The sequence below is a fragment of the Rhinoderma darwinii genome, unplaced genomic scaffold (assembly GCF_050947455.1).
Source record: "Rhinoderma darwinii isolate aRhiDar2 unplaced genomic scaffold, aRhiDar2.hap1 Scaffold_3950, whole genome shotgun sequence".
In the NCBI taxonomy this organism is placed as follows: domain Eukaryota; kingdom Metazoa; phylum Chordata; class Amphibia; order Anura; family Rhinodermatidae; genus Rhinoderma; species Rhinoderma darwinii.
Window position 1 is genome coordinate 20264 of NW_027463563.1, and position 24737 is coordinate 45000.

Sequence of the window (24737 nt, forward strand, 5' to 3'; positions counted from 1 at the left end):
TAGGATAGGGTTAGTGGGATAGGGATAGTGGGATAGGGATAGTAGGATAGGGTTAGTAGGATAGGGTTAGTAGGATAGGGATAGTAGGATAGGGATAGTAGGATAGGGATAGTAGGATAGGGTTAGTAGGATAGGGATAGTAGGATAGGGATAGTAGGATAGGGATAGTAGGATAGGGATAGTAGGATAGGGATAGTAGGATAGGGATAGTAGGATAGGGATAGTAGGATAGGGATAGTAGAATAGGGATAGTAGGATAGGGATAGTAGGATAGGGGTAGTAGGATAGGGATAGTAGGATAGGGATAGTAGGATAGGGTTAGTAGGATAGGGATAGTAGGATAGGGATAGTAGGATAGGGATAGTAGGATAGGGATAGTAGGATAGGGATAGTAGGATAGGGATAGTAGCATAGGGATAGTAGGATAGGGATAGTAGGATAGGGTTAGAATTTGTGGGTTTGAGTTAGTGTGTTAGGTTTTGGCTTTGTGGGATAAGATCAGTGGGATGGGGGGATGGGATAAATGGTCCTGAGTTTTTGGGTTGCGTTTCCGCTGTGCGATGTCCGTTGATTGTCAGCTCCTCCGCTGTCTCGTGTTTTTACCTCTACAGATATTTCTGTCCGCCATCAGTTTTGTGTATTTTGCAAAAGCTTTAACTGGAAGTTACCTCAAGAGCTCCATCACCCAGATCGAACGCAGATTCAAACTCCCATCATCCGTAGTCGGTGTCATCGATGGAAGCTTCGAGATTGGTGTGTGATATTGATGATGTCAGTGTATCGTTATCCTGTACCCCAAGTGTCAGTGTCATTATCCTGTACCCCAAGTGTCAGTGTCATTATCCTGTACCCCAAGTGTCAGTGTATCATTATCCTGTACCCCAAGTGTCAGCGTATCATTATCCTGTACCCCAAGTGTCAGTGTATCATTATCCTGTACCCCAAGTGTCAGCGTATCGTTATCCTGTACCACAAGTGCCAGCGTATCGTTATCCTGTACCCCAAGTGTCAGTGTATCATTATCCTGTACCCCAAGTGTCAGTGTATCATTATCCTGTACCCCAAGTGTCAGTGTCATTATCCTGTACCCCAAGTGTCAGCGTGTCATTATCCTGTACCCCAAGTGTCAATGTGTCATCATCCTGTACCCCAAGTGTCAGTGTGTCATTATCCTGTACCCCAAGTGTCAGTTTCATTATCCTGTACCCCAAGTGTCAGTGTATCATTATCCTGTACCCCAAGTGTCAGTGTATCATTATCCTGTACCCGAAGTGTCAGTGTATCATTATCCTGTACCCGAAGTGTCAGTGTATCATTATCCTGTACCCCAAGTGTCAGTGTCATTATCCTGTACCCCAAGTGTCAGTTTCATTATCCTGTACCCCAAGTGTCAGTGTCATTATCCTGTACCCCAAGTGTCAGTGTCATTATCCTGTACCCCAAGTGTCAGTGTCATTATCCTGTACCCCAAGTGTCAGCGTATCATTATCCTGTACCCCAAGTGTCAATGTATCATTATCCTGTACCCCAAGTGTCAGCGTATCTTTATCCTGTACCCCAAGTGTCAGCGTATCTTTATCCTGTACCCCAAGTGTCAGTGCCATTATCCTGTAGCCCAAGTGTCAGTATCATTATCCTGTACCCCAAGTGTCAGTGTATAATTATCCTGTACCCCAAGTGTCAGTGTACCATTATCCTGTACCCCAAGTGTCAGCATATCATTATCCTGTACCCCAACTGTCAGTGTGTCATTATCCTGTACCCCAAGTGTCAGTGTATCATTATCCTGTACCCCAAGTGTCAGCATATCATTATCCTGTACCCCAACTGTCAGTGTGTCATTATCCTGTACCCCAAGTTTCAGTGTATCATTATCCTGTACCCGAAGTGTCAGTGTATCATTATCCTGTACCCCAAGTGTCAGTGTATCATTATCCTGTACCCCAAGTGTCAGTGTGTCATCATCCTGTACCCCAAGTGTCAGTGTCATTATCCTGTACCCCAAGTGTCAATGTATCATTATCCTGTACCCCAAGTGTCAGTGTATCATTATCCTGTACCCCAAGTGTCGGTGTGTCATCATCCTGTACCCCAAGTGTTAGTGTATCATTATCCTGTACCCCAAGTGTCAGTATATCATTATCCTGTACCCCAAGTGTCAGTGTGTCATCATCCTGTACCCCAAGTGTCAGTGTATCATTATCCTGTACCCCAAGTGTCAGTGTATCATTATCCTATACCCCAAGTGTCAGCGTATCATTATCCTGTACCCCAAGTGTCAGAATATCATTATCCTGTACCCCAACTGTCAGTGTGTCATTATCCTGTACCCCAAGTGTCAGTGTATCATTATCCTCTACCCCAAGTGTCAGCGTATCATTATCCTGTACCCCAAGTGTCAGTATATCATTATCCTGTACCCCAAGTGTCAGTGTATCATTATCCTGTACCCCAAGTGTCAGTGTATCATTATGTTGTAAACCAAGTGTCAGTGTCATTATCCTGTACCCCAAGTGTCAGTGTGTCATCATCCTGTACCCCAAGTGTCAGTGTATCATTATCCTGTACCCCAAGTGTCAGCATATCATTATCCTGTACCCCAACTGTCAGTGTGTCATTATCCTGTACCCCAAGTTTCAGTGTATCATTATCCTGTACCCGAAGTGTCAGTGTATCATTATCCTGTACCCCAAGTGTCAGTGTATCATTATCCTGTACCCCAAGTGTCAGTGTATCATTATCCTGTACCCCAAGTGTCAGTGTGTCATCATCCTGTACCCCAAGTGTCAGTGTCATTATCCTGTACCCCAAGTGTCAATGTATCATTATCCTGTACCCCAAGTGTCAGCGTATAATTATCCTGTACCCCAAGTGTCAGTGTATCATTATCCTATACCCCAAGTGTCAGCGTATCATTATCCTGTACCCCAAGTGTCAGAATATCATTATCCTGTACCCCAACTGTCAGTGTGTCATTATCCTGTACCCCAAGTGTCAGTGTATCATTATCCTCTACCCCAAGTGTCAGCGTATCATTATCCTGTACCCCAAGTGTCAGTATATCATTATCCTGTACCCCAAGTGTCAGTGTATCATTATCCTGTACCCCAAGTTTCAGTGTATCATTATCTTGTACCCCAAGTGTCAGTGTGTCATCATCCTGTACCCCAAGTGTCAGCGTATAATTATCCTGTACCCCAAGTGTCAGTGTATCATTATCCTATACCCCAAGTGTCAGCGTATCATTATCCTGTACCCCAAGTGTCAGAATATCATTATCCTGTACCCCAACTGTCAGTGTGTCATTATCCTGTACCCCAAGTGTCAGTGTATCATTATCCTCTACCCCAAGTGTCAGCGTATCATTATCCTGTACCCCAAGTGTCAGTATATCATTATCCTGTACCCCAAGTGTCAGTGTATCATTATCCTGTACCCCAAGTTTCAGTGTATCATTATCTTGTACCCCAAGTGTCAGTGTGTCATCATCCTGTACCCCAAGTGTCAGTGTATCATTATCCTATACCCCAAGTGTCATTGTATCATTATCCTGTACCCCAAGTGTCAGTGTATCATTATCCTGTACCCCAAGTGTCAGCGTATCATTATCCTGTACCCCAAGTGTCAGTGTGTCATCGTCCTGTACCCCAAGTGTCAGTGTATCATTATCCTATACCCCAAGTGTCATTGTATCATTATCCTGTACCCCAAGTATCAGCGTATCATTATCCTGTACCCCAAGTTTCAGTGTATCATTATCCTGTACCCCAAGTGTCAGTGTATCATTATCCTGTACCCCAAGTGTCAGTGTGTCATCATCCTGTACCCCAAGTGTCAGTGTATCATTATCCTATACCCCAAGTGTCATTGTATCATTATCCTGTACCCCAAGTGTCATTGTATCATTATGTTGTAAACCAAGTCAGTGTCATTATTTTGTACCCCAAGTGCCAGTGTATCATTGTCCTGTACCCCAAGTGTCAGTGTCATTATCCTGTACCCCAAGTGTAATTATCCTGTACCCCAAGTTTCAGTGTCATTATCCTGTACTCCAAGTGTCATTGTATCATTATGTTGTAAACCAAGTGTCAGTGTCATTATTCTGTACCCCAAGTGTCAGTGTATATTATCATATACCCCAAGTGTCAGTGTCATTAGTCTGTACCCCAAGTGTCAGTGTATCATTGTCCTGTACCCCAAGTGTCAGTGTCATTATTCTGTACCCCAAGCATCAGTGTGTCATTATCCTGTACCCCGAGTTCTGTGTTATCGCCTGCGTCGTGTGTCGCTAGTTCTCTGTGTATTAGAAGGACTGAGCTGTTACACTGTAACGAGCACTTCTCATGTGTACGGTTCTTCGTGTTCCTGCAGGAAATCTTCTGGTTATCACTCTCGTCAGTTACTTTGGAGCAAAACTTCACAGACCAAAGTTAATTGGGAGCGGCTGCCTGGTGATGTCAGTGGGAACCTTCCTAATTGCATTGCCACATTTTATTATGGGTCGGTAAGTCGGGTTTTCTCTGCCGGATAATTATTGTAGGTCACACGACAGGAGAAAAGAGGCGAAGCAATGAGAAGAAAACTTGCTGCATTGATGACGGTCAGCCACTTAAATCGACAACAACCTCAAGGGTGGGTGACCTGGATGGGTCTCTACGTGTAACCGCCGGGGCTAATACTGGGAATCAGGACATCAGAGGGACCTCTATAATTGTCCAGTATGGGGGGTGCTACACATGAAAAGCCCATATAGTCTATCTGAAGGTAAAGCTCTGGATACAGATGAGCTTTCTCCGCACGTTATAGACCCATCCTCAGGACGCAGATATAGTTGAACCCAATGCTGAAGCAGGGAACCGTCAGCTCCCTGCCTCAGCATTAATACAGAGGACTCCCCGGCACAGAGCTACTATAAGTGCTGAGCCCGGGGAAGCCCTTGACATCACTGTCCAGTGAAGTCAGGAGCTCCTCCTGGAGTGGAATCCCCTGCCAGAGCGTCGCCGATGCTCTGGCTGGATATTCTGCTCCTAGAGGGAGTCCCAGTGGCTACAGGGGGGAGGGGGGGTAGCACAGTCTACATGGGCACTGTGGCACTATCCATGTGGGCACCGGCACTAGGGAAGGCTAAGGGGGCAGTTATACTGTATGGGGGCAGCTAAGGCTGCATTATACTGTATGGGGCAGGTATGGGGGCATTATACTGTATGGGAGCAGCTAAGGCGGCAATATACTGTATGGGGTAGCTACGGGGCATTATACTGTATGGGGTAGCTACGGGGAATTATACTGTATGGGGTAGCTACGGGGCATTATACTGTATGGGGCTGATATGGGGGCATTATACTGTATGTGACAGCTATGGGGTCATTATACTGTATGGGGGCAGCTATGGAGCATTATACTGCATGGGGCAGGTATGGGGTCATTATACTGTATGTGGCATCTATGGGGACATTATACTGTGTGGGGGCAGCTATGGGGACATTATACTGTGTGGAGGCAGCTATGGGGACATTATACTGTGTGGAGGCAGCTATGGGGACATTATACTGTGTGGAGGGCAGTTATGGGGACATTATACTGTGTGGAGGCAGCTATGTGGACATTATACTGTGTGGAGGCAGCTATGGGGACATTATACTGTGTGGAGGCAGCTATGGGGACATTATACTGTGTGGGGAAGCTATGGGGACATTATACTGTGTAGGGGCAGCTAAGGGGACATTATACTGTGTGGGGGCAGCTATGGGGACATTATACTGTGTGGGGGCAGGAATGGGGACATTATACTGTGTGGAGGAAGCTATGGGGGCATTATACTGTGTGGAGGCAGCTATGGGGACATTATACTGTGTGGAGGCAGCTATGGGGACATTATACTGTGTGGGGGCAGCTATGGGGACATTATACTGTGTGGAGGGCAGCTATGGGGACATTATACTGTGTGGAGGCAGCTATGGGGACATTATACTGTGTGGAGGCAGCTATGGGGACATTATACTGTGTGGAGGCAGCTATGGGGACATTATACTGTGTGGAGGCAGCTATGGGGGCATTATACTGTGTGGGGCAGCTATGAGGGCTTTATACTGTGTGGGGGCAGCTGTGGGGGCATTATACTGTGTGGAGGCAGCTATGGGGACATTATACTGTGTGGAGGCAGCTATGGGGACATTATACTGTGTGGAGGCAGCTATGGGGGCATTATACTGTGTGGTGGCAGCTATGGGGACATTATACTGTGGAGGCAGAATGGGGACATTATACTGTGTGGAGGCAGCTATGGGGACATTATACTGTGTGGGGGCAGCTATGGGGACATTATACTGTGTGGGGGCAGCTATGGGGACATTATACTGTGTGGGGGCAGCTATGGGGGCATTATACTGTGTGGAGGCAGCTATGGGGACATTATACTGTGTGGGGGCAGCTATGGGGACATTATACTGTGTGGTGGCAGCTATGGGGAAATTATACTGTGTGGGGGCAGCTATGGGGACATTATACTGTGTGGTGGCAGCTATGGGGACATTATACTGTGTGGTGGCAGCTATGGGGAAATTATACTGTGTGGGGGCAGCTATGGGGAAATTATACTGTGTGGAGGCAGCTATGGGGATATTATACTGTGTGGGGGCAGCTATGGGGGCATTATACTGTGTGGAGGCAGCTATGGGGACATTATACTGTGTGGAGGCAGCTATGGGGACATTTTACTGTGTGGAGGCAGCTATGGGGGCATTATACTGTGTGGGGACATTATACTGTGTGGAGGCAGCTATGGGGACATTATACTGTGTGGGGGCAGCTATGGGGGCATTATACTGTGTGGAGGCAGCTATGGGGACATTATACTGTGTGGGGGCAGCTATGGGGGCATTATACTGTATGGGGCAGCTATGGGGGCATTATACTGTGTGGAGGCAGCTATGGGGACATTATACTGTGTGGGGGCAGCTATGGGGACATTATACTGTGTGGAGGCAACTATGGGGACATTATACTGTGTGGGGGCAGCTATGGGGACATTAGACTGTATGGGGGCAGCTATGGAGCATTATACTGCATGGGGCAGGTATGGGGACATTATACTGTGTGGTGGCAGCTATGGGGACATTATACTGTATAGTGGCAGTTATAGGGGCATTATACTGTGTGGAGGCAGCTATGGGGACATTATACTGTGTGGAGGCAGCTATGGGGACATTATACTGTGTGGAGGCAGCTATGGGGACATTATACTGTGTGGGGCAGATATGGGGACATTATACTGTGTGGAGGCAGCTATGAGGATATTATACTGTGTGGAGGCAGCTATGGGGGAATTATACTTTGTGGAGGCAGCTATGGGGGAATTATACTGTGTGGGGAAGCTATGGGGACATTATACTGTGTGGAGGCAACTATGGGGACATTATACTGTGTGGAGGCAGCTATGGGGGCATTATACTGTGTGGAGGCAGCTATGGGGGCATTATACTGTGTGGAGGCAGCTATGGGGGCATTATACTGTGTGGAGGCAGCTATGGGGACATTATACTGTGTGGAGGCAGTTATGGGGACATTATACTGTGTGGAGGCAGCTATGGGGACATTATACTGTGTGGAGGCAGCTATGGGGACATTATAGTGTGTGGAGGCAGCTATGGGGTCATTATACTGTATGGGGGCAGCTATGGAGCATTATACTGCATGGGGCAGGTATGGGGTCATTATACTGTGTGGTGGCAGCTATGGGGACATTATACTGTGTGGAGGCAGCTATGGGGATATTATACTGTGTGGGGGCAGCTATGGGGGCATTATACTGTGTGGAGGCAGCTATGGGGACATTATACTGTGTGGAGGCAGCTATGGGGGCATTATACTGTGTGGAGGCAGCTATGGGGGCATTATACTGTGTGGAGGCAGCTATGGGGTCATTATACTGTATGGGGGCAGCTATGGAGCATTATACTGCATGGGGCAGGTATGGGGTCATTATACTGTATGTGGCATCTATGGGGACATTATACTGTGTGGGGGCAGCTATGGGGACATTATACTGTGTGGAGGCAGCTATGGGGACATTATACTGTGTGGAGGCAGCTATGGGGACATTATACTGTGTGGAGGGCAGTTATGGGGACATTATACTGTGTGGAGGCAGCTATGTGGACATTATACTGTGTGGAGGCAGCTATGGGGACATTATACTGTGTGGAGGCAGCTATGGGGACATTATACTGTGTGGGGAAGCTATGGGGACATTATACTGTGTAGGGGCAGCTAAGGGGACATTATACTGTGTGGGGGCAGCTATGGAGACATTATACTGTGTGGGGGCAGGAATGGGGACATTATACTGTGTGGAGGAAGCTATGGGGGCATTATACTGTGTGGAGGCAGCTATGGGGACATTATACTGTGTGGAGGCAGCTATGGGGACATTATACTGTGTGGGGGCAGCTATGGGGACATTATACTGTGTGGAGGGCAGCTATGGGGACATTATACTGTGTGGAGGCAGCTATGGGGACATTATACTGTGTGGAGGCAGCTATGGGGACATTATACTGTGTGGAGGCAGCTATGGGGGCATTATACTGTGTGGAGGCAGCTATGGGGGCATTATACTGTGTGGAGGCAGCTATGGGGTCATTATACTGTATGGGGGCAGCTATGGAGCATTATACTGCATGGGGCAGGTATGGGGTCATTATACTGTATGTGGCATCTATGGGGACATTATACTGTGTGGGGGCAGCTATGGGGACATTATACTGTGTGGAGGCAGCTATGGGGACATTATACTGTGTGGAGGCAGCTATGGGGGCATTATACTGTGTGGAGGCAGCTATGGGGGCATTATACTGTGTGGAGGCAGCTATGGAGCATTATACTGCATGGGGCAGCTATGGGGACATTATACTGTGTGGGGGCAGCTATGGGGACATTATACTGTGTGGAGGCAGCTATGGGGATATTATACTGTGTGGGGGCAGCTATGGGGGCATTATACTGTGTGGAGGCAGCTATGGGGACATTATACTGTGTGGAGGCAGCTATGGGGGCATTATACTGTGTGGAGGCAGCTATGGGGCGTTATACTGTGTGGGGGCAGGTATGGGGACATTATACTGTGTGGGGGCAGCTATGGGGACATTATACTGTGTGGAGGCAGCTATGGGGACATTATACTGTGTGGGGGCAGCTATGGGGGCATTATACTGTGTGGAGGCAGCTATGGGGTGTTAGACTGTGTGGGGGCAGCTATGGGGACATTATACTGTATGGGGGCAGCTATGGAGCATTATACTGCATGGGGCAGGTATGGGGACATTATACTGTGTGGTGGCAGCTATGGGGACATTATACTGTGTGGTGGCAGCTATGGGGACATTATACTGTGTGGAGGCAGCTATGGGGACATTATACTGTGTGGAGGCAGCTATGGGGACATTATACTGTGTGGGGCAGATATGGGGACATTATACTGTGTGGAGGCAGCTATGAGGATATTATACTGTGTTGAGGCAGCTATGGGGTGACATTATACTGTGTGGAGGCAGCTATGAGGACATTATACTGTGTGGGGGCAGTTATGGGGACATTATACTGTGTGGAGGGCAGTTATGGGGGAATTATACTTTGTGGAGGCAGCTATGGGGGAATTATACTGTGTGGGGAAGCTATGGGGACATTATACTGTGTGGTGGCAGCTATGGGGACATTATACTGTGTGGTGGCAGCTATGGGGACATTATACTGTGTGGAGGCAGCTATGGGGGCATTATACTGTGTGGAGGCAGCTATGGGGGCATTATACTGTGTGGAGGCAGCTATGGGGGCATTATACTGTGTGGAGGCAGCTATGGGGGCATTATACTGTGTGGAGGCAGCTATGGGGGCATTATACTGTATGGGGCAGCTATGGGGGCATTATACTGTGTGGAGGCAGCTATGGGGATATTATACTGTGTGGGGGCAGCTATGGGGGCATTATACTGTGTGGAGGCAGCTATGGGGACATTATACTGTGTGGAGGCAGCTATGGGGGCATTATACTGTGTGGAGGCAGCTATGGGGCGTTATACTGTGTGGGGGCAGCTATGGGGACATTATACTGTGTGGGGGCAGCTATGGGGGCATTATACTGTGTGGAGGCAGCTATGGGACATTATACTGTGTGGGGGCAGCTATGGGGACATTATACTGTGTGGTGGCAGCTATGGGGACATTATACTGTGTGGAGGCAGCTATGGGGATATTATACTGTGTGGGGGCAGCTATGGGGACATTATACTGTGTGGAGGTAGCTATGGGGCGTTATACTGTGTGGGGGCAGCTGTGGAGCATTATACTGTGTGGGGGCAGCTATGGGGACATTATACTGTGTGGAGGCAGCTATGGGGATATTATACTGTGTAGAGGCAGCTATGGGGACATTATACTGTGTGGAGGCAGCTATGGGGCATTATACTGTGTGGTGGCAGCTATGGGGATATTATACTGTGTAGAGGCAGCTATGGGGACATTATACTGTGTGGAGGCAGCTATGGGGACATTATACTGTATGGGGGCAGCTTTGGAGCATTATACTGCATGGGGAAGGTATGGGGACATTATACTGTGTGGAGGCAGCTATGGGGACATTGTACTGTGTGGAGGCAGCTATGGGGACATTATACTGTGTGGGGGCAGCTATGGGGGCATTATACTGTGTGGAGGCAGCTATGGGGACATTATACTGTGTGGTGGCAGCTATGGGGACATTATACTGTGTGGTGGCAGCTATGGGGAAATTATACTGTGTGGAGGCAGCTATGGGGATATTATACTGTGTGGGGGCAGCTATGGGGGCATTATACTGTGTGGAGGCAGCTATGGGGACATTATACTGTGTGGAGGCAGCTATGGGGACATTTTACTGTGTGGAGGCAGCTATGGGGGCATTATACTGTGTGGGGACATTATACTGTGTGGAGGCAGCTATGGGGACATTATACTGTGTGGGGGCAGCTATGGGGGCATTATACTGTGTGGAGGCAGCTATGGGGACATTATACTGTGTGGGGGCAGCTATGGGGGCATTATACTGTATGGGGCAGCTATGGGGGCATTATACTGTGTGGAGGCAGCTATGGGGACATTATACTGTGTGGGGGCAGCTATGGGGACATTATACTGTGTGGAGGCAACTATGGGGACATTATACTGTGTGGGGGCAGCTATGGGGACATTAGACTGTATGGGGGCAGCTATGGAGCATTATACTGCATGGGGCAGGTATGGGGACATTATACTGTGTGGTGGCAGCTATGGGGACATTATACTGTGTGGTGGCAGTTATAGGGGCATTATACTGTGTGGAGGCAGCTATGGGGACATTATACTGTGTGGAGGCAGCTATGTGGACATTATACTGTGTGGAGGCAGCTATGGGGACATTATACTGTGTGGGGCAGATATGGGGACATTATACTGTGTGGAGGCAGCTATGAGGATATTATACTGTGTGGAGGCAGCTATGGGGGAATTATACTTTGTGGAGGCAGCTATGGGGGAATTATACTGTGTGGGGAAGCTATGGGGACATTATACTGTGTGGAGGCAACTATGGGGACATTATACTGTGTGGAGGCAGCTATGGGGGCATTATACTGTGTGGAGGCAGCTATGGGGGCATTATACTGTGTGGAGGCAGCTATGGGGTCATTATACTGTATGGGGGCAGCTATGGAGCATTATACTGCATGGGGCAGGTATGGGGTCATTATACTGTGTGGTGGCAGCTATGGGGACATTATACTGTGTGGAGGCAGCTATGGGGATATTATACTGTGTGGGGGCAGCTATGGGGGCATTATACTGTGTGGAGGCAGCTATGGGGACATTATACTGTGTGGAGGCAGCTATGGGGGCATTATACTGTGTGGAGGCAGCTATGGGGGCATTATACTGTGTGGAGGCAGCTATGGGGTCATTATACTGTATGGGGGCAGCTATGGAGCATTATACTGCATGGGGCAGGTATGGGGTCATTATACTGTATGTGGCATCTATGGGGACATTATACTGTGTGGGGGCAGCTATGGGGACATTATACTGTGTGGAGGCAGCTATGGGGACATTATACTGTGTGGAGGCAGCTTTGGGGACATTATACTGTGTGGAGGGCAGTTATGGGGACATTATACTGTGTGGAGGCAGCTATGTGGACATTATACTGTGTGGAGGCAGCTATGGGGACATTATACTGTGTGGAGGCAGCTATGGGGACATTATACTGTGTGGGGAAGCTATGGGGACATTATACTGTGTAGGGGCAGCTAAGGGGACATTATACTGTGTGGGGGCAGCTATGGAGACATTATACTGTGTGGGGGCAGGAATGGGGACATTATACTGTGTGGAGGAAGCTATGGGGGCATTATACTGTGTGGAGGCAGCTATGGGGACATTATACTGTGTGGAGGCAGCTATGGGGACATTATACTGTGTGGGGGCAGCTATGGGGACATTATACTGTGTGGAGGGCAGCTATGGGGACATTATACTGTGTGGAGGCAGCTATGGGGACATTATACTGTGTGGAGGCAGCTATGGGGACATTATACTGTGTGGAGGCAGCTATGGGGGCATTATACTGTGTGGAGGCAGCTATGGGGGCATTATACTGTGTGGAGGCAGCTATGGGGTCATTATACTGTATGGGGGCAGCTATGGAGCATTATACTGCATGGGGCAGGTATGGGGTCATTATACTGTATGTGGCATCTATGGGGACATTATACTGTGTGGGGGCAGCTATGGGGACATTATACTGTGTGGAGGCAGCTATGGGGACATTATACTGTGTGGAGGCAGCTATGGGGGCATTATACTGTGTGGAGGCAGCTATGGGGGCATTATACTGTGTGGAGGCAGCTATGGAGCATTATACTGCATGGGGCAGCTATGGGGACATTATACTGTGTGGGGGCAGCTATGGGGACATTATACTGTGTGGAGGCAGCTATGGGGATATTATACTGTGTGGGGGCAGCTATGGGGGCATTATACTGTGTGGAGGCAGCTATGGGGACATTATACTGTGTGGAGGCAGCTATGGGGGCATTATACTGTGTGGAGGCAGCTATGGGGCGTTATACTGTGTGGGGGCAGCTATGGGGACATTATACTGTGTGGGGGCAGCTATGGGGACATTATACTGTGTGGAGGCAGCTATGGGGACATTATACTGTGTGGAGGCAGCTATGGGGTGTTAGACTGTGTGGGGGCAGCTATGGGGACATTATACTGTATGGAGGCAGCTATGGAGCATTATACTGCATGGGGCAGGTATGGGGACATTATACTGTGTGGTGGCAGCTATGGGGACATTATACTGTGTGGTGGCAGCTATGGGGACATTATACTGTGTGGAGGCAGCTATGGGGACATTATACTGTGTGGAGGCAGCTATGGGGATATTATACTGTGTGGAGGCAGCTATGGGGACATTATACTGTGTGGGGCAGATATGGGGACATTATACTGTGTGGAAGCAGCTATGAGGATATTATACTGTGTTGAGGCAGCTATGGGGTGACATTATACTGTGTGGAGGCAGCTATGAGGACATTATACTGTGTGGGGGCAGTTATGGGGACATTATACTGTGTGGAGGGCAGTTATGGGGGAATTATACTTTGTGGAGGCAGCTATGGGGGAATTATACTGTGTGGGGAAGCTATGGGGACATTATACTGTGTGGTGGCAGCTATGGGGACATTATACTGTGTGGTGGCAGCTATGGGGACATTATACTGTGTGGAGGCAGCTATGGGGATATTATACTGTGTGGGGGCAGCTATGGGGGCATTATACTGTGTGGAGGCAGCTATGGGGGCATTATACTGTGTGGAGGCAGCTATGGGGCGTTATACTGTGTGGGGGCAGCTATGGGGACATTATACTGTGTGGGGGCAGCTATGGGGGCATTATACTGTGTGGAGGCAGCTATGGGACATTATACTGTGTGGGGGCAGCTATGGGGACATTATACTGTGTGGTGGCAGCTATGGGGACATTATACTGTGTGGAGGCAGCTATGGGGATATTATACTGTGTGGGGGCAGCTATGGGGACATTATACTGTGTGGAGGTAGCTATGGGGCGTTATACTGTGTGGGGGCAGCTGTGGAGCATTATACTGTGTGGGGGCAGCTATGGGGACATTATACTGTGTGGAGGCAGCTATGGGGATATTATACTGTGTAGAGGCAGCTATGGGGACATTATACTGTGTGGAGGCAGCTATGGGGCATTATACTGTGTGGTGGCAGCTATGGGGATATTATACTGTGTAGAGGCAGCTATGGGGACATTATACTGTGTGGAGGCAGCTATGGGGACATTATACTGTATGGGGGCAGCTTTGGAGCATTATACTGCATGGGGAAGGTATGGGGACATTATACTGTGTGGAGGCAGCTATGGGGACATTGTACTGTGTGGAGGCAGCTATGGGGACATTATACTGTGTGGTGGCAGCTATCGGGGCATTATACTGTGTGGAGGCAGCTATGGGGACATTATACTGTGTGGAGGCAGCTATGGGGGCATTATACTGTGTGGGGGCAGCTATGGGGACATTGCACTGTGTGGAGGCAGCTATGGGGACATTATACTGTGTGGTGGCAGTTATGGGGGCATTATACTGTGTGGGGGCAGCTATGGGGATATTATACTGTGTGGAGGCAGCTATGGGGGCATTATACTGTGTGGTGGCAGCTATGGGGGCATTATACAGTGTGGGGGCAGCTATGGGGACATTATACTGTGTGGAGGCAGCTATGGGGACATTATACTGTGTGGGGGCAGCTATGGGGACATTATACTGTGTGGAGGCAGCTATGGGGACGTTATACTGTGTGGAGGCAGCTATGGGGCATTATACTGTGTGGGGGGAGCTATGGGGACATTATACTGTGTGGAGGCAGCTATGGGGACATTATACTGTGTGGGGGCAGCTATGGGGACATTATACTGTGTGGAGGCAGCTATGGGGACATTATACTGTGTGGAGGCAGCTATGGGGACATTATACTGTGTGGAGGCAGCTATGGGGACATTATACTGTGTGGAGGCAGCTATGGGGACATTATACTGTGAGGGGGCAGCTATGGGGACATTATACTGTGTGGAGGCAGCTATGGGGACATTATACTGAGTGGGGGCAGCTATGGGGACATTATACTGTGTGGAGGCAGCTATGGGGACATTATACTGTGTGGAGGCAGCTATGGGGACATTATACTGTGTGGAGGCAGCTATGAGGACATTATACTGTGTGGAGGCAGTTATGGGGACTTTATACTGTGTGGTGGCAGCTATGGGGACTTTATACTGTGTGGTGGCAGCTATGGGGACATTATTCTGTGTGGGGGCAGCTATGGGGACATTATACTGTGTGGAGGCAGTTATGGGGGCATTATACTGTGTGGAGGCAGTTATGGGGAATTTATACTGTGTGGTGGCAGCTATGGGGACATTATACTGTGTGGAGGCAGCTATGGGGACATTATACTGTGTGGAGGCAGTTATGGGGGCATTATACTGTGTGGAGGCAGTTATGGGGACTTTATACTGTGTGGGGGCAGCTATGGGGACATTATACTGTGTGGAGGCAGCTATGAGGACATTATACTGTGTGGAGGCAGCTATGGGGGCATTATTCTGTGTAGGGGCAGCTATTGGGGCATTATACTGTGTGGAGGCAGCTATGGGGACATTATACTGTGTGGAGGCAGCTATGGGGACATTATACTGTATGTGGCAGTTATGGGGACATTATACTGTAAAGGGCCGCTATGGGGGTATTATACTATATGGAGCAGGTATGGGGGCATTATACTGTGTGGGGGCAGCTATGGGGGTATTATACTGTATGTGGCAGCTATGGGGGCATTATACTGTGTGGGGGCAGCTATGGGGGTATTATACTGTATGTGGCAGCTATGGGGGCATTATACTGTGTGGGGGCAGCTATCGGGATATTATACTGTGTGGAGGCAGCTATGGGGGAATTATACTGTGTGGAGGCAGCTATGGGGCATTATACTGTGTGGGGGGAGATATGGGGGAATTATACTGTGTGGGGGCAGCTATGGGGGCATTATACTGTGTGGAGGCACCTATGGGGACATTATACTGTGTGGAGGCAGCTATGGGGGCATTATACTGTGTGGAGGCAGCTATGGGTACATTATACTGTGTGGAGGCAGCTATGGGGACATTATACTGTGTGGAGGCAGCTATGGGGACATTATATTGTGTGGAGGGCAGATATGGGGCATTATACTGTGTGGAGGCAGCTATGGGGACATTATACTGTGTGGAGGCAGCTATGGGGACATTATACTGTGTGGAGGTAGCTATGGGGACATTATACTGTGTGGAGGCAGCTATGGGGACATTATACTGTGAGGGGGCAGCTATGGGGACATTATACTGTGTGGAGGCAGCTATGGGGACATTATACTGAGTGGGGGAAGCTATGGGGACATTATACTGTGTGGAGGCAGCTATGGGGACATTATACTGTGTGGAGGCAGCTATGGGGACATTATAATGTGTGGAGGCAGCTATGAGGACATTATACTGTGTGGAGGCAGCTATGGGGGCATTATACTGTGAGGGGGCAGCTATGGGGACTTTATACTGTGTGGTTGCAGCTATGGGGACATTATACTGTGTGGAGGCAGCTATGGGGACATTATACTGTGTGGAGGCAGCTATGGGGACATTATACTGTGTGGAGGCAGCTATGGGAGCATTATACTGTGTGGAGGCAGCTATGAGGCATTATACTGTGTGGGGGCAGCTATGGGGTATTATACTGTGTGGAGGCAGCTATGGGGACATTATACTGTGTGGGGGCAGCTATGGGGACATTATACTGTGTGGAGGCAGTTATGGGGGCATTATACTGTGTGGAGGCAGTTATGGGGACTTTATACTGTGTGGTGGCAGCTATGGGGACATTATACTGTGTGGAGGCAGCTATGGGGACATTATACTGTGTGGGGGCAGCTATGAGGACATTATACTGTGTGGAGGCAGTTATGGGGGCATTATACTGTGTGGAGGCAGTTATGGGGACTTTATACTGTGTGGGGGCAGCTATGAGGACATTATACTGTGTGGAGGCAGCTATGGGGGCATTATTCTGTGTAGGGGCAGCTATTGGGGCATTATACTGTGTGGAGGCAGCTATGTGGACATTATACTGTGTGGAGGCAGCTATGGGGACATTATACTGTGTGGAGGCAGTTATGGGGGCATTATACTGTGTGGAGGCAGCTATGGGGGCATTATACTGTGTGGAGGCAGTTATGGGGACATTATACTGTGTGGGGCAGTTATGGGGACATTATACTGTGTGGGGGCAGCTATGGGGACATTATACTGTGTGGAGGCAGCTATGGGGACATTATACTGTGTGGAGGCAGCTATGGGGACATTATACTGTGAGGGGGCAGCTATGGGGACATTATACTGTGTGGAGGCAGCTATGGGGACATTATACTGAGTGGGGGCAGCTATGGGGACATTATACTGTGTGGAGGCAGCTATGGGGACATTATACTGTGTGGAGGCAGCTATGGGGACATTATACTGTGTGGAGGCAGCTATGAGGACATTATACTGTGTGGAGGCAGTTATGGGGACTTTATACTGTGTGGTGGCAGCTATGGGGACTTTATACTGTGTGGTGGCAGCTATGGGGACATTATTCTGTGTGGGGGCAGCTATGGGGACATTATACTGTGTGGAGGCAGTTATGGGGGCATTATACTGTGTGGAGGCAGTTATGGGGAATTTATACTGTGTGGTGGCAGCTATGGGGACATTATACTGTGTGGAGGCAGCTATGGGGACATTATACTGTGTGGAGGCAGTTATGGGGGCATTATACTGTGTGGAGGCAGTTATGGGGACTTTATACTGTGTGGGGGCAGCTATGGGGACATTATACTGTGTGGAGGCAGCTATGAGGACATTATACTGTGTGGAGGCAGCTATGGGGGCATTATTCTGTGTAGGGGCAGCTATTGGGGCATTATACTGTGTGGAGGCAGCTATGGGGACATTATACTGTGTGGAGGCAGCTATGGGGACATTATACTGTGTAGGGGCAGCTATGAGGGACATTACACTGTGTGGAGGCAGCTATGAGGGCATTATACTGTATGTGGCAGTTATGGGGACATTATACTGTAAAGGGCCGCTATGGGGGTATTATACTATATGGAGCAGGTATGGGGGCATTATACTGTGTGGGGGCAGCTATGGGGGTATTATACTGTATGTGGCAGCTATGGGGGCATTATACTGTGTGGGGGCAGCTATGGGGGTATTATACTGTATGTGGCAGCTATGGGGGCATTATACTGTGTGGGGGCAGCTATCGGGATATTATACTGTGTGGAGGCAGCTATGGGGGAATTATACTGTGTGGAGGCAGCTATGGGGCATTATACTGTGTGGGGGGAGATATGGGGGAATTATACTGTGTGGGGGCAGCTATGGGGGCATTATACTGTGTGGAGGCACCTATGGGGACATTATACTGTGTGGAGGCAGCTATGGGGGCATTATACTGTGTGGAGGCAGCTATGGGTACATTATACTGTGTGGAGGCAGCTATGGGGACATTATACTGTGTGGAGGCAGCTATGGGGACATTATATTGTGTGGAGGGCAGATATGGGGCATTATACTGTGTGGAGGCAGCTATGGGGACATTATACTGTGTGGAGGCAGCTATGGGGACATTATACTGTGTGGAGGTAGCTATGGGGACATTATACTGTGTGGAGGCAGCTATGGGGACATTATACTGTGAGGGGGCAGCTATGGGGACATTATACTGTGTGGAGGCAGCTATGGGGACATTATACTGAGTGGGGGAAGCTATGGGGACATTATACTGTGTGGAGGCAGCTATGGGGACATTATACTGTGTGGAGGCAGCTATGGGGACATTATAATGTGTGGAGGCAGCTATGAGGACATTATACTGTGTGGAGGCAGCTATGGGGGCATTATACTGTGAGGGGGCAGCTATGGGGACTTTATACTGTGTGGTTGCAGCTATGGGGACATTATACTGTGTGGAGGCAGCTATGGGGACATTATACTGTGTGGAGGCAGCTATGGGGACATTATACTGTGTGGAGGCAGCTATGGGAGCATTATACTGTGTGGAGGCAGCTATGAGGCATTATACTGTGTGGGGGCAGCTATGGGGTATTATACTGTGTGGAGGCAGCTATGGGGACATTATACTGTGTGGGGGCAGCTATGGGGACATTATACTGTGTGGAGGCAGTTATGGGGGCATTATACTGTGTGGAGGCAGTTATGGGGACTTTATACTGTGTGGTGGCAGCTATGGGGACATTATACTGTGTGGAGGCAGCTATGGGGACATTATACTGTGTGGGGGCAGCTATGAGGACATTATACTGTGTGGAGGCAGTTATGGGGGCATTATACTGTGTGGAGGCAGTTATGGGGACTTTATACTGTGTGGGGGCAGCTATGAGGACATTATACTGTGTGGAGGCAGCTATGGGGGCATTATTCTGTGTAGGGGCAGCTATTGGGGCATTATACTGTGTGGAGGCAGCTATGGGGACATTATACTGTGTGGAGGCAGCTATGGGGACATTATACTGTGTGGAGGCAGCTATGGGGACATTATACTGTGTGGAGGCAGCTATGGGGACATTATACTGTGTGGAGGCAGCTATGGGGGCATTATACTGTGTGGGAGGCAGCTATGGGGCGTTATACTGTGTGGAGGCAGCTATGGGGACATTATACTGTGTGGTGGCAGCTATGGGGACATTATACTGTGTGGAGGCAGCTATGGGGACATTATACTGTGTGGAGGCAGCTATGGGGACATTATACTGTGTGGAGGCAGCTATGGGGGCATTATACTGTGTGGAGGCAGCTATGGGTACATTATACTGTGTGGAGGCAGCTATGGGGACATTATATTGTGTGGAGGCAGCTATGGGGACATTATACTGTGTGGAGGGCAGTTATGGGGCATTATACTGTGTGGAGGCAGCTATGGGGACATTATATTGTGTGGAGGCAGCTATGGGGACATTATACTGTGTGGAGGCAGCTATGGGGACATTATACTGTGTGGAGGCAGTTATGGGGACATTTTACTGTGTGGAGGCAGCTATGGGGGCATTATACTGTGTGAGGGCAGCTATGGAGACATTATACTGTGTGGAGACAGCTATGGGGACATTATACTGTGAGGGGGCAGCTATGGGGACATTATACTGTGTGTAGGCAGCTATGGGGACATTATACTGAGTGGGGGCAGCTATGGGGACATTATACTGTGTGGAGGCAGCTATGTGGACATTATACTGTGTGGAGGCAGCTATGGGGACATTATACTGTGTGGAGGCAGTTATGGGGGCATTATACTGTGTGGAGGCAGCTATGGGGGCATTATACTGTGTGGAGGCAGTTATGGGGACATTATACTGTGTGGGGCAGTTATGGGGACATTATACTGTGTGGGGGCAGCTATGGGGACATTATACTGTGTGGAGGCAGCTATGGGGACATTATACTGTGTGGAGGCAGCTATGGGGACATTATACTGTGTGGGGGCAGCTATGGGGACATTATACTGTGTGGAGGCAGCTATGGGGACATTATACTGTGTGGAGGCAGCTATGGGGACATTATACTGTGTGGAGGCAGCTATGGGGACATTATACTGTGTGGAGGCAGCTATGGGAACATTATACTGTGTGGAGGCAGCTATGGGGACATTATACTGTGTGGAGGCAGCTATGGGGACATTATACTGTGTGGAGGGCAGTTATGGGGGCATTATACTGTGTGGAGGCAGCTATGGGGACATTATACTGTGTGGAGGCAGCTATGGGGACATTATACTGTGTGGAGGCAGCTATGGGGACATTATACTGTGTGGAGGCAGCTATGGGGACATTATACTGTGTGGAGGCAGTTATGGGGACTTTATACTGTGTGGAGGCAGCTATGGGGACATTATACTGTGTGGAGGCAGCTATGGGGGCATTATACTGTGTGGAGGCAGCTATGGGGACATTATACTGTGTGGTGGCAGCTATGGGGACATTATACTGTGTGGCGGCAGCTATGGGGACATTATACTGTGTGGAGGCAGCTATGGGGGCATTATACTGTGTGGAGGCAGCTATGGGACATTTTACTGTGTGGAGGCAGATATGGGGACATTATACTGTATGTGGCAGCTATGGGGACATTATACTGTGTGGAGGCAGCTATAGGGACATTATACTGTGTGGGGGTAGATATTGGGACATTATATTGTGTGGAGGCAGCTATGGGGACATTATACTGTGTGGGGCAGCTATGCGGGCATTATACTGTGTGGGGGCAGCTATGGGGGCATTATACTGTGTGGAGGCAGCTATGGGGACATTATACTGTGTGGTGGCAGCTGTGGGGACATTATACTGTGTGGAGGCAGCTATGGGGACATTATACTGTGTAGGGGCAGCTATGAGGGACATTATACTGTGTGGAGGCAGCTATGAGGGCATTATACTGTATGTGGCAGTTATGGGGACATTATACTGTATGGGGCCGCTATGGGGGTATTATACTGTATGTGGCAGCTATGGGGGTATTATACTGTATGTGGCAGCTATGGGGGTATTATACTGTATGGAGCAGGTATGGGGGCATTATACTGTATGGGGGCAGCTATGGGGGTATTATACTGTATGTGGCAGCTATGGGGGTATTATACTGTATGTGGCAGCTATGGGGGTATTATACTGTATGGGGCAGGTATGGGGCATTATACTGTATGGGGGAAGCTAAGGTGGCAATACACTGTGTGGGGCAGCTTAGGGGCATTATACTGTATGGGGCAGATATGGGGCATTATAGTGTATGTGACGGCTATGGGGGCATTATACTGTATGGGGCAGCTATGGAGCATTATACTGCATGGGGCAGGTATGGGGTCATTATACTGTATGGGGCAGGTATGGGGGCATTATCCTGTGTGGAGGCAGCTACGGGGCATTATACTGTATGTGACAGCTATGGGGGCATTATACTGTATGGAGCAGATTTGGGGGCATTATACTGTATGGAGCAGATTTGGGTGCATTATACTGTATGTGGCAGCTAAGGGGGCATTATACTATGTGGGGGCATTATACTGCATGTGGCAGCTAAGGGGGCATTATACTGTGTGGGCTGAAGCGGTTTGTATGGGAGGGATTAGAGGCGTGGCTTATAAGAAAAAAAACGTGTTCCTCTTTGCGTTATTTGAAAGTTGGGAGGTGTGTGTATACCTGCAGGTGACGAGCGCAGTTAGCGGGGATAATGGGGGTCACATACTTTACAGTGACATTAAATGCCGTTTTCTTTACGTGTCCCCTCTGCCTGGTAAACATTGGTTATTTTATACGCAGTTACACGTATGACAGAGATCTGGTCAGACCCTCAAACTCCTCCGCCAGCTCCTCTCCATGTTTACAAGACATCACTGGCCCAAAATACTCTACAATGGACAAGTCAGGTGAGTGAAACCTGCTACACGGAAACGACTAACCTCATGTACTGAAGCACTCCCTTCCCTGACATGCAGCTATAGCAGTGTTCATCCTGAGCCTCCTGCTTCATGAACAGAATGTCAGAATTACAGTGAAGACTGACACACAGGCAGAGGAGAAGCAGAGTAGAAATGGGACATAAATGAATGATTTGAGTCCCTTCCCAGCCTGAAGCTTCTCCGTAAAAATTCTCAAAATCCATCAGTGTAATATAGGACGGGGGAGGAAGGAGATGAAGCTGCAGGACGGGAGGAGGAAGGAGATGAAGCTGCAGGACGGGGAGGAGGGAGATGAAGCTGCAGGATGGGGGTGGAAGGAGATGACGGGGAGGAGCGAGATGAAGCTGCAGGACGGGGAGGAAGTAAATGAAGCTGCAGGACGAGGGAGGAAGGAGATGAAGCTGCAGGACGAGGGAGGAAGGAGATGAAGCTCCAGGACGGGGGAGGAGGGAGATGAAGCTGTAGGACGGGGAGGAGGGAGATAAAGCTGCAGGACAGGGGAGGAGGCAGATGAAGCTGCAGGATGGGGGAGGAGGGAAATTAAGCTGCAGGACGGGGAGGAAGAATGTGAAGCTGCAGAACGGGGGAGGAAGAAGAGGAAGCAGCAGGACGGGGAGGAAGGAGATGAAGCTGCAGGACGGGGGAGGAGGGAGATGAAGCTGCAGGATGGGGGAGGAGGGAGATGAAGCTGACGGACGGGGGAGGAAGGAGATTAAGCTGCAGTACAGGAGGAGGTAGGCGATGAAGCTGCAAGACGGGGGAGGAAGGAGATTAAGCTGCAGGACGGGGGAGGAGGGAGATGAAGCTGCAGTATGGGAAGGAAGGAGATGAAGCTGCAGGACGAGGGAGGAAAGAGATGAAGCTGCAGTACGGGGGAGGAGGGAGATGAAGCTGCAGTATGGGGAGGAAGGAGATGAAGCTGCAGGACGAGGGAGGAAGGAGATGAAACTGCAGTACGGAGGAGGAGGGAGATGAAGCTGTAGGACGGGGGAGGAGGGACATAAAGCTGCAGGACGGGGGAGGATGGCAGATGAAGCTGCAGGACAGGGGAGGAGGGAGATGGAACTGCAGGACGGGGAGGAAGAATGTGAAGCTGCAGAACGGGGGAGGAAGAAGAAGCTGCAGGACGGGGGAGAAAGGAGATTAAGCTGCAGGACGGGGGAGGAGGGAGATGAAGCTGCAGGATGGGGAGGAGGGAGATGAAGCTGCAGGATGGGGGAGGAAGGAGATTAAGCTGCAGGACGGGAGGAGGAAGGAGATGAAGCTGCAGGACAGGGGGAGGAAGGAGATGAAGCTGCAGGATGGGGGAGGAGGGAGATGAAGTTGCAGGATGGGGGAGGAGGGAGATGAAGCTGCAGTATGGGGGAGGAAGGAGATGAAGCTGCAGGACGAGGGAGGAAAGAGATGAAGCTGCAGTATGGGGCAAGAGGGAGATGAAGCTGCAGTGTGGGGGAGGAAGGAGATGAAGCTGCAAGACGAGGGAGGAAGGAGATGAAGCTGCAGTACGGGGGAGGAGGGAGATGAAGCTGTAGGATGGAGGAGGAGGGAGATGGAACTGAAGGACGGGGGAGGAGGGAGATGAAGCTGCAGTATGGGCGAGGAAGGAGATGAAGCTGCAGGACGAGGGAGAAGGGGATGAAGCTGCAGGACGGGGAGGAAGGAGATGAAGCTGCAGGATGGGGTGAAGGGAAATGAAGCTGCAGTATGTGGGAGTTAGGAGATGAAGCTTCAGGACGAAGGAGGAAGGAGATGAAGCTGCAGTACGGGGGAGGAGGGAGATGAAGCTGTAGGACGGGGGTGGAGGGAGATAAAGCTGCAGGACGGGGGGAGGAGGCAGATGAAGCTGCAGGACGGGGGAGGAGGTTGATAGAGCTGCAGGACAGGGGAGGAGGGAAATAAAGCTGCAGAACGGGGGAGGAAGATGAAGCTGCAGGACGGGAGAGGAAGAAGAAGCTGCAGGACGGGGGAGGAAGGAGATGAAGCTGCAGGACGAGGGAGGAGGGAGATGAAGCTCCAGGATGGGGAGGAGGGAGATGAAGCTGCAGGACAGGGGGTGGAAGGAGATGAAGCTGCAGGATGGGGGAGGAAGGAG

General features: G+C 49.7%; 1 protein-coding gene across 1 annotated transcript in view; it reads left to right on the plus strand.

Annotated features, from left to right (window-relative positions):
• Positions 1-560: 560 nt before the first annotated feature.
• LOC142708472 (solute carrier organic anion transporter family member 1C1-like) overlaps positions 561-24737 on the plus strand; it is a gene marked incomplete at its 3' end in the record, with an annotated part of 28590 nt that continues 4413 nt past the window's right edge. The window contains exons 1-3 of the mRNA XM_075848398.1: positions 561-753; positions 4372-4504; positions 22506-22612. Of these exons, the coding sequence (XP_075704513.1) occupies positions 561-753; positions 4372-4504; positions 22506-22612 (433 nt within the window). The remainder of the gene's footprint in view (positions 754-4371; positions 4505-22505; positions 22613-24737) is intronic.